This window comes from Anomaloglossus baeobatrachus, chromosome 4 (genome assembly GCF_048569485.1).
Source record: "Anomaloglossus baeobatrachus isolate aAnoBae1 chromosome 4, aAnoBae1.hap1, whole genome shotgun sequence".
NCBI classification, from domain to species: domain Eukaryota; kingdom Metazoa; phylum Chordata; class Amphibia; order Anura; family Aromobatidae; genus Anomaloglossus; species Anomaloglossus baeobatrachus.
In genome coordinates this window covers 371,082,242-371,093,381 of record NC_134356.1, presented here as the reverse complement: position 1 = coordinate 371,093,381, position 11,140 = coordinate 371,082,242, and the positions used below count along the sequence as shown (strand labels likewise).

At 39.2% G+C, this 11,140-nt stretch overlaps 1 protein-coding gene across 1 annotated transcript in view; it reads right to left on the bottom strand.

Annotated features, from left to right (window-relative positions):
* Positions 1–11,140, bottom strand: part of SRPK2 (SRSF protein kinase 2) — a 157,744-nt gene that overhangs the window by 22,272 nt on the left and 124,332 nt on the right. The window contains exons 13-14 of the mRNA XM_075343479.1: positions 9,724–9,793; positions 3,813–3,905 (exon numbers count right to left, since the gene is read on the bottom strand). Coding sequence (XP_075199594.1) covers positions 3,813–3,905; positions 9,724–9,793 — 163 coding nt within the window. The remainder of the gene's footprint in view (positions 1–3,812; positions 3,906–9,723; positions 9,794–11,140) is intronic.

Genomic DNA, 11,140 nt, shown 5'->3' with positions numbered 1-11,140 from the left:
AATAAAACCCTCTTTCCTTATCTCCTGCAGCGCTGAGCTCCCTCCTGTCTGGCTCCGTGCTTCTGTTCCTTACTTCCTGGTTCTCAGTGCGGTCATGTGATCGGCACAGCAGGCTGAGCTCTCTGCCTGCCTGATCACAGTGGAAGCAGGGACACGGGGAGAAACGCTGCAGGGGTAAGTAAAGCTTTTTTATTTTAGAATGAGCAGCAGCCTGGGGGCCAAATCTAACACAGGGGTGGGCATGTGCGATCACACTGGGACGCAGGCTCATATAATAAGCACCGCTGCCCCAGCCCCTCACTGCGTGCGATTTCAGCACCATTGGAGATGGACAGCGGCTGTGCATATTATATGAGCGGGTGCAGGAGATCAAAGCCTGCCGCCCGCAGCGTTCCCCTGTGCTCCAGAGCTGCTGCCCCCACCTCCCCTGGACGCTGCTGTGTACATATATATATACACCCCCCCCCCCCGTATATCCGGCGTATAAGACGACCCCCCACTGTAGCCATTATTTTAAGGGGGTAAAAAGTCGTCTTATACGCCAGTATATACGGTATATATATATATTATATACACACACACACACACAATTAATTGGTGTTTTTTGTTAATTCTTCATCTGAAAAAAAAATAAAAAAAAAAGAGATAAAAAAAATGTATGTGCCCCAAAATTGTACAAAATATTCTCTTGATATAGCAGCGCAAAAAATAGCCCCTTATACAGCACTGTTTGCCAAAAAATAAAACACTTACGGCTCTCAGAATATAGTGATGGAAAAACTATTACAAAGCATTTTTACTGTGTGATAGAAATAAAACATAGAAAATATATAATCTGGTATCGCTGTAATTGCACTAACCAGAAGAATAAATCTGTGCTATCACTAATGCTGAACTGCGCAAAAATAAAAATAAGAACTATTCCTGTACTGCTGTCTATTTCTTCATTCTGCCTCCCAAAAATCAGAATAAGGCTCGGTTGATATTTATCCTGCACTCTCCGCTGTGCACTTATGTCTGTGTTTTCGTGTAAATCCCAAAAAACGTAATTCAGGAAAAAAAAAACAACGGAAACACTCACTCTAATGAGGCAGAAGGAGACATTTTGGATTCAGTCCGGTCTTTGTTCCAGTGGTGTCCCATCATTTTAGGTATTTGTTTTTGGTGCACAAGTGTGGACAACCACAGTTCTGTGCACACCTAAAAAGATGGACACCAGCTAAACAAATGCCAAATGGAGTCCAAAGTATCTACATCTGCCTCAAAGTAAGTGGTTCCATTAGGGGTTTTACCTGAATCACATTTATGGGGGATGTACATAAAAATATATATTTTTACTGACTCCAGGTCCAGGGAATACTACATTCATAGAAGAAAATGTACATGATGTAGATAAAAACTCCAATGTAAGTGCTTAGCGCAGAATACAAGAATATGATCCCAGCCTTATACTGAAAGCAATCAAAAAATGTTCTGTACCCCAAAATGTAACCAAGAAAAACCCTAACTTACCCCCACAAAATCAGCCCCCACTCAGGTCCGTCATCTGTCACTGGAAATATTGAGAGGTTCCTACATTACTGGTAGAATAGAGACTCTGGAAAAGCGATGGCTCCCCCCCCATGTAACATCCAGTGAAATCTGTGCTGCCAAATTTAAAAAGGCACCCTTCTTTCTGAGCCGCCCTGTGCCTAAGCTGCAGTAAGTGACCACATGTGTGGCATTATTGTCAATGTATGAGGCGCTACAATATATGGGGCATAATGTATAAGCACTAAACTAGCTTACTTGTAATTCTCCAGAAAAGAGCATATTATGGATGCTACAAAATAGTCACGGCAGTCATAGATAAATTAATTAGGAGGTGAAATTTCTGCAATGGGGTAAATTTTGACATTTTTCTGCTCTTCCGGCACCTTATGGGCTCTGCAGGAGTCGCCCGCAAACTATTCTGGCAAAATCTGGGCTCTAAAAGTCGAATAGCGCTCCTTCCTGCTTAGCCCTGCCGTGTGCCCAAACAGTACTTTCTTATGACACATAGGGCATCACCGTGTTCGGGAGAAACTGCATAATAAATTGCAGGGTTCATATATTCACCTTTAACCCTTATGTAACTGACAAATTTGCAGAGTCATTACATCATACACGATAAGGATTGGATTTCTAAAAATTGTATTGGAATGATGCACAAGCGCCTGAATCTGGTGTGAACAATCATCCTGTGCTGATAGAGTCCCTTTAGGGTCAAAATTGGCTCTGTTCATAAGCGGTTAAGAAAAACTGAAAAACGTAAAAAAAAAAAATGCTTACACTTCATTAAGCATAGAAACATCTGACTAAAAATATAAAAAAAAACACAAAGCAGAAAGCTTTGTGAAAAACAATTTGTGTCAGTCTTAAAACTTTTGGACACGACTGTACAATTCTACAACACACAATAGCCACAGTGTACTTCTGAAACACAACTGGAATTCTGACAAATTTCAGTATCGGCATCATTTCTACAATATTCAAATGTTTCATTTTGAAAATACTGAGGCTTAACTATAGATCGTCACTTTCCTGGTGATTTTAGCAGAACGCCTTTATGATATATTATATTTAAAAGTACTCGGGTATACTAGATTGAGATCTGCATTAGAGGCTCCATGATGGAATCCCGCAATCAATGGTGTCTACTGAGTACTTTGGCAGGTTTCATGTTGTGCATCTTGCTGTGATGTTACTTTTGTTTTTCTGTTCCTAAATGCAGTGATGATGCGAACCTACCATAAGTATCAAGCTTAGGTCCAAAAATGTGTTGTATGTATGAAAGCAATTATAATTATCTAAGAAAATGAAAGGTAGATTCTCTTTAGATAATTCTAGTATCTGAATCTGCTAGAGATGCACTGGATCTAATATTTCAACACCATTGGAGGGAATTATAGCAAAATGCTAATGTTCTGTCTCTGAGCTTTGCACCAAAGTGAGACTATAGGATGCTATCCTCAATCCAATGGATAGAGGATAACTTCCTAATCGCTGGAACCCCCACCTATCTCTATAACGGAACAGTAAAAAGCCTAGTGAATAAAGTGGTGCACCTCTGCACCATTCACAGGGGTCAGATCCCCATTGATGATGGTTATCCCCTATCTTTTGAGGGAGAATATTATTGCTGATACATGATACATTTTAAAAAATGGTAGGTCATGTACAATCTCACAGTAATGTATTGTTACAATATCTGATACTAATGGAAATTCATGTCAGTGTGGACAATATGTAGATTACCATTTGATTCAGGATAGATTCTATTATACACTGCTCTATGGTGTAAAAACACAGTTACCTTTTTTGGTGAAAAAATCCTTGGAATATTTTCCCAACATAGCAAATTTTCGAGGGATTTTTCCCAGCAGTTCTGTGATCAATGCTATGTGATCTGTATTTGAAGAACATTGCCAGCAAAACAGAAACATACAACTTATCAGTACATTTCATACATTTACGAGTCAGGCCCGGCACAGACAGAATCAATCTGCATGCTGTCATATCACAGGTTCTGTGAAGGCTGGCTAGGATATGATGTTGCTGCAGCACTAGAGGAGCCTCCACAGGATTTGCCGCTAAAGCACTCAGTCATGGAGTACATTAAGGAATTTAACTTTATGACAACTAAATTGTTGATGTGTAATTCTGTCATTACAGGTTACTAGATATAATATACCAGACTAATCTCGCTTCGAAATCTGTTAGACGTCAAAGAACAGCTGCAAGGAATTCATTCTGTCTGTATCACAGTGCCTTCTGTAAGGAAGAGGTACTACCTCTGCGATTGAAGAATTCCCGAGAATATTTTCCAGACAGAGCAAAGTGTCTTGGGATATTGCCTAGAAGCTCAATGATGTGTGCTATATGGTCTATGAAGAAGAGAAAAAGAGGAGTGAAGGAGTGAGGAAAAAAAAGAACAGAATGAAATAAGAAAAATAAAGGGAGGAGAATTAATTACAAAACAAAAAAAAACCTTAAAACCAATTATATGGCAAACCCATGCAGATCAGCGACACCATTAGTAGTATATATGACTAGTGTTCATGTCGTAGAATAAATCAACCAAGCAATAAAGCATGGGAATGAATAGGTTCACAGACAGAAAATAGAAAAGCCTTGCTATGCCAGTTAGGAAAATTAGTCCTTTAATATGTTCTGTAACCCCCAGCCTAAATACCCGGTATATAAAAAGCATGAAGAAGATATAATTAGTACAATGAGCTGAACTTTCTACAGGCGTGATTTGCCTATGCTAGTAGGGGCAGTGCTAGTATTTTTACGTCTCACTGCCTTACCAAACTGTTTCCTTACAGAGTTTTCTGCATGATTTGGATCCAACTTGTGCTTTATTAGACTCTATATCCAATCATTACTCTTCTTTAGCATTTCTATTCAGAATGTTACTAAAATGGATCTAGAGCTTTTATCAGCAGAATCTAGTGAAGAGCTGCTCAGAAACCTGGGCAAATATCTTCTGTCAACCTGCATTGGCAAAGTTTATCCACACCCATAAAAACTGCATTAGCAAAACATAAATTTCATACGTAGAACTTATGTAAAAACTAAGTGTACACATTATCAAACAGTACAAAGCAAAATGCCTAGGCACTGTTATACTGTCACTGTCGGTACTTCTAGAAGGCCTTCTATTTTGCAGTCCTAATGTCAGGATTCTATGGAGGTCATCCAATTCTTTATGGCCTTGTGGTTGTGTTCGGTCGGTTTGCCCTTCTGTAGAATAAATTAGGACAAACTCTTCTCTAACAGTGAAATATTATAAGGGGAGGATGCGTGTATACTTCTTAGCTCGGAGGATTCTATTATTTCCAAGCTACTACATCTATATGCAGAGGTGGCATAAAAAAAATGTCAGAAAACCAAAAGTGTCTTGCTGATAGCAGCACAAACTAATACATGTATGCATGTTTTCTAACTCTAGAGGTAATGAGATCTTGACTCCTTGGCCTTAAGGGAATCTGTAACCCTTTTGAGTTATTAATATGGGCATACAGGTTGTATACAGCTGAAATTAGTCATACTTGTATGCCTCCTGGATGGCTTGTTCAGTAAAAATCATCTTTTAAAGCTATGATCTTCCAGGCTATGGGGCATGTGTTGTCTAGAAGATAAGACTGGCTCTGGTATTCATTATACAAGATTTCTCCTCCCCTTCTCTTTAATGTGCCTTTGACGTCAGTTACATGGCCGGTAATCTGGTGCTTGCGCATTCTGCCCGATGTCTCTCCTCTGCACGGTTCCGCCCTTCTATGAGCACGGTCTTCAATTTTGATGTGAGCAGACTGCAGTTTTAAATGCCGTTTTTGAAAACACAGAAGGTCAGAACAGTGCAGGGGAGAGACAGCAGGCAGAATGAGCAGGCTCAGGATTTCCAGCAGCACACCTGATGTCAAAGGCACATTGAACTGAAGGGGAGGAGAAATCTTGTATAATGAAGACCAGAGGCAGTCTTCTCTTCCGGACAGCGCACACCCTATAGCCTGGAAGATCAAAGCTATAACACATGATTTTTACAGTACAAGCCATCATCCAGGAGGCAAACATGTATTTATTAATTTCAGCTGTATACTCAAAAACCTCAAAAGAGTAACAAATTCCCTTTAACACAAGATTTTCTATAGCTCCATGCGGTCTTGACTAATTATTACATGGCACAGGCTAAGTTTTTGTACTTAGGTGAATAATTTGATTTGTCTTCACATTGCTAACAAAACCCTTTTAAATAAAAAAAATTATGAATATCACTTCTAACCAGACATCTTGGATAGTGACTTGCATGCAACCCCATTCCAAGATTTGGCTATTTTGTATTTCTCTACAGCTAAATCGTAGCATTTAAAATTCTTGAAAAGCAACAAGTTGCACAAATGTTTTTGGCTGCACAACTCATCCGACAGCAGCGGTCTCCGTCTAGTTCTACCCTTAAGCAAATAATTTGCTTTATGCAGATTGACAGAATGAACCTTACTCAACAGATTGCTTACAATTAAAGAAGGGCAAATCACACCTAAAAATAGCTAAGTTAACGATTAAATAACCATTAAATACCAATAATTAATAATTTTTTTTTTACTAATTAACTCAAGCAAAACTTTTCAAACCGATGCATGTCTTACACCAGGATTTAATGTCGTCTGAGTGACATTATGAAATAACATGAGCTTCCTGAACAATTTCCATCCACTTCACTCTTGATTATGAGAAGAAATAAAGACATTTAAACAGTCACATGGAAACATGCATAACATGTGGCTTCTCTTCCTTCATTCACTGGGTCTGACAACACCAAGTGTCCTGTGAATTCTGGCTTCAATATTTAATGCACTATATAAATAATAGGTGCATCAGTACAGAAGTACTATATATGCCAACCTTACAACTATGGCGGCATTTTAAATGTAAATGTCTGACATTTACAGTGGTGGAGATTTGTGTGTCTATGATTAATGATGGTCCACGATAATATTATTCAGAGTTGATCTTTTCATGAATTTATACAGGGAGGTTATCATTTAAAAATGATACTATAACCCTTTATGCTACAAGTTAATGGCCCTTTTAAATTCGTTCAAATCCTGTAAGTGTTTTCTGCTGTAGATTTTGCAATGTGTTACATGGGAGGCAGAGGTAAAGGCCGCAGCAATTTTTTAATTAAATGGCAATTCTGTGGACGAATGCATAACACCCAAATTCTGGCCAGATTTCTTCTGCTAAATATCAATAAAGGATTTCCAAACTCAATTCATATAGTTAGGTCCAGAAATATATGCACAGTGAAAAATCTTTGTGATTTGGGCTTTGCTTGTCACTGTGAGATGGTGTCCAATCAACTGTTGGTTGAACCTGAGCAGAAAGTACAAGGTAGCCATAAAATAACCTAAGGTGTTTGGAGCTGTGTGCAGACTGACCCAGTGGACAGAATTGGCTGAAAATTAGTACGTATGCTATTTAAGGCATGGGGAAACGGAAGGCATCTTAAAAAATTTTTATAGCAAAACTCCCCAACAGGTGAAAAAGTAGTGCTATACTTTGAGCGAGCGGCCCAAAAACCATGTGTTGATAATTGGAGAGGTCACAGGGTGTCGACATTTCTCCGATAAACACGCACTTTCAAATGTCCCCACAACCAGAAATCACAATGATTGAGATCGGGCGAACGCGGTGGCCATGTTTTAGGTAAAAGGGCGGCTAAAAATCCTGTCATCGGGAAAATGTGCATGTAGAACTTTCTTAACATGATTTCCGATGTGAGGAGGTGCTCCATCATGCATGAAGGTGGTCGTCTGAAAACACTGCTGCTGTTGCGGAATGACCACGGTTTCCAGCATTGTCTGGTATCTCGCTGCTGTCACGGAACAGATAGCAACCCCTCGTGGCCTCATTTCTTCATAAAAGAATGATCGAGGATGAATGATGAAGTGAAGCCACACCAAACGGTTATCTTTGGCGAATGCAGCGGAACCCCGTCGACCGCATACGGATTTTCAGTAGCTCATATGCGACAGTTTTGTGTGTTCACCGTTCCATTCAGGTAAAAATGCGCTTCGATGCACCACAGAATATTCCATGGCCAATTGCCATCCACTTCCACTCTCGCCAGAAACATGAATGCAAATGTCATGCGGGTATCATTATCAGGAGGAAAAAGTTGTTGATGATGGCTTATTTTGTACGAGTATGCCCACAAGACCTTTCGAAGAACTTTCCACACTGTGTTTTACGGGAGCCCCAATTGCCTGGAAACACTGCATGCACTGCTGTTCCCGGCAGGGTTGTTCATGCCATGTTCGATGATTGCAGTGGCAATGTCCTCCACAACCTCTCTGCTTACCAGTCGTCGCCCGTACCTTGGCTGAATACTCATCCCTGTTGCCTCAAAACGTTTCATCATCTGTCTCAGCAAATTGACAGCCATTGGACTGCTAAAAGTGTGAAGGTCTTTCAAACGACGAAAGGCTCTCAGTGCTGCTATAGCATTCCTGGCATTCTAATAAAACAACCGCACTAACAGCGCATGATCCAGCAAAGAGACAGGCATCTTGCAGACTGAGTTGCAAGGCACGCTCACTGTACAGTGCCAATTTTTTACCTGCTGGTGAGTTTTGGTATGAAAATGTTTTTAAAATACCTTTTGTTTCCTCATGCCTTGAATAGCATATATACCAATTTTCAGCCAATTCTGTCCACTGGGTCAGTCTGCACACGGTTCCAAACACCTTAGGTTTTTTATGGCCACCTTGTATAGCCCTGAACACTTTAGAATTCATCTAGTTTTCCATCATATCATCAATACACACTAGTGACCCAGTGGCATTGGAAGTCATGCATGCCGAGCCATCACACTGCCTCCACCATGTTTTACAGAGGATGTGGTATGCTTTCTATCATGGGTCATTCCAAGCCTTCTCTATACTTTCTTTCAATCATTCTGCTACAGGTTGATCTTAGTTACAACTGACCCAGCAATGTTTTTCCAGAACTCGGTTGGCTTGCTTAAATGTTTTTGACAAAGTCTAATCTGAGCTTTCTATTTTTAAGGCTGATTGATGGTTTGCACCTTGTGGTGAACACTGCGTATTTGCTCTCATGAAGTCTTCTCTTGATGGTAGACTTAGATACTTAAACATCTACTTCCTGGTAAGTGTTCTTCACTTGGGTGGATGTTTTGAAGGGTTTTCTTTCTATGGAAAGGATTCTGCAATCATCCACCACTGTTGTCCTTTGTGAACATTCAGGCCTTGAATTTCCATCAGTGCGCTCATTTTTTTTTGCAAAATGTACCAAACTGTTGATTTGGCAACTAACATTTCTACTCTCTGATGGATTTCTTCTTTTTTTCAGCCTAATGATGGTCTATTTCTTTTCCATTGACACTCCTTTGACCACATGCAGTGGGTTCACAGCAACATCTTCCAAATGCAAATGCCGCACCAGAATTGGCTTCAGGCCTTTTATCGTCTTAATTTATGATGGATTGACAAGGAAATAGTCCAAGCAGCCCATTAAAGAGCTTTGGAGATTATTGTCCAATTACTTTTGGTTGAGAAAGAGATAACTACATGATGAAGAACTCTAATTCCTAAACCCTTACTCCAATTAGGATGTGAATACCTCAAATTAAAGCCAAGAATATGCACTCTAAGCCCATATTGGATTATACATCTGTATACTGATTATGGATTATACATCTGTATACTAAAATGCAAAAACTTGTCACTGCCCAAAACATCTCTGGGCCTAATTGTACATTCTGCACTTTGTCACCAATTTTTTAATGAGGAATTGGACCTGAAAATTGTGATTGTGACAAATGTGCCGCATCTGATCAAGACCTGTCAATTTGGACTCATGCAGTGCTGTTTTTGAAGAATTTAGTTAGATTTATTTTTGGGGGGGGGGTTAATAAAAATAAAAATTTTAAGAACTTTATAGTGTTTGTTTTAATAACATTATCCCACTTATATTTGTAATAAAGTTTTTATGTTGTATGTATGATGTTGTATGTATGATGCAATTTAGAAATTACTGAAAAGAGGACAGAAACTATCTGATTTTTATGATGTGCAGCATAAGTTAGTAGGTATTGGATTTTTGAATGAAGTATGTCCATCACCAAGTGAAATAGAGCTATAAAGGAGGTCAGTTCCGCCAAATGTATACAGTACGCACCTTCATCTCTAGAGTAGTCCTCCCCGGAATGTGGTTCAAATAAATAGTCTCCAGTTGCTAGTTCAAATGCCTACATAAAGAAATAACCAAAAAGTCACATGATGAAAATAAAAGCCAAATTTATATTTGTGAAATGTTCAGTGCCAAGTATAGGCTAACTCCTTCACCCCCCCAGGCGATTTTCCATTTTTCATTTTCGATTTCCTCCTTCTTCTGAGAGCCATAACTTTTTTTATTTTTCCATCAATATAGCCATAAGAGGGCTTGTTTTTTGCAGGTTGAGTTGTACTTTTGAATGAAACCATTAGTTTTACCGTATAGTGTACCGGAAAACGGGAAAAAGATTCCAAATGTGGAGAAGTAGTGAAAAAAGTGCAATTGCACAATGGTTTTTGGGGTCATTTATCTACCACGTTTGCTATATGGTAAAACTGATGTGTCGGTATGAGGCCTCAGGTCGTTACGAGTTCGTAGATAACAAACATGTATACTTGTACTTTTATCTAAGGGGTGAAAAAAAACTTCAGAAGTTTGTCCAAAAAAAAAAAAAGTAGAGCTTTTGTTGCCATTTTCTGAGACCCGTAGAGTTCTCATTTTTCGGGATCTATGGCTCAGTGACATTTTATTTGTTGCGTCTTGAGCTGACGTTTTTTATTATACTATTTTTGTGCAGATGCTACGATTTGATCTCCTGTTATTGCATTAAAAAACTGTTGTTTTGAATTTTATTCTCGCCAAGTCATGTAACAATCAGATTAATTGATTTTTATATTTTGATAGATTGGGATTTCTGAATGCGGAGATACCAAATATGTCTATATTTTTTAAATTGTTTCTAACTTTCATTTTCAATTGGGTGAAAGGAGGGCGATTTGAACTTTTATTTTTTTATTTTTATTTTTTTAACTTTTGTATTTTTTTTTCACATTTTTTATTTATTTTACTAGTCCCCCTAGAGTACTTTATCACTGCCCAGTCTAATCACCTAAACATTTCTGCTGATTAGATCATCAGAAATGATAATTTCCTGTGAATGCCAGTGCTCTGTCGACTCTCACAGGAAGTGAGTTATGCCAGCATCAGGGAGTCATCAGCTGACTCCGCGCTACCATGACAACACATTGGCACGCGGATCTTCAGGGGATCCGGAGGATAGGGATTAGGTTAGTATGAGACCATATAACATCATGGAATGGTGATAGGATGATGATATATGGTCTCATACTTACCTCAGCCCTAACCTCTAGATCCCCTGAAGATTCATGCTCTGATGAAACGTCTAGGGAAGGAGCAATGTGAGTGGTGACAGTCAGTCTGGCAAATTGGGGTAATGTGAACAAGTCGACTTATGTCCTCCCCACTGGTAACATTGTCAGTGAACTTTATCTAGGACATCAGATGGTGAGATTGTTACTGT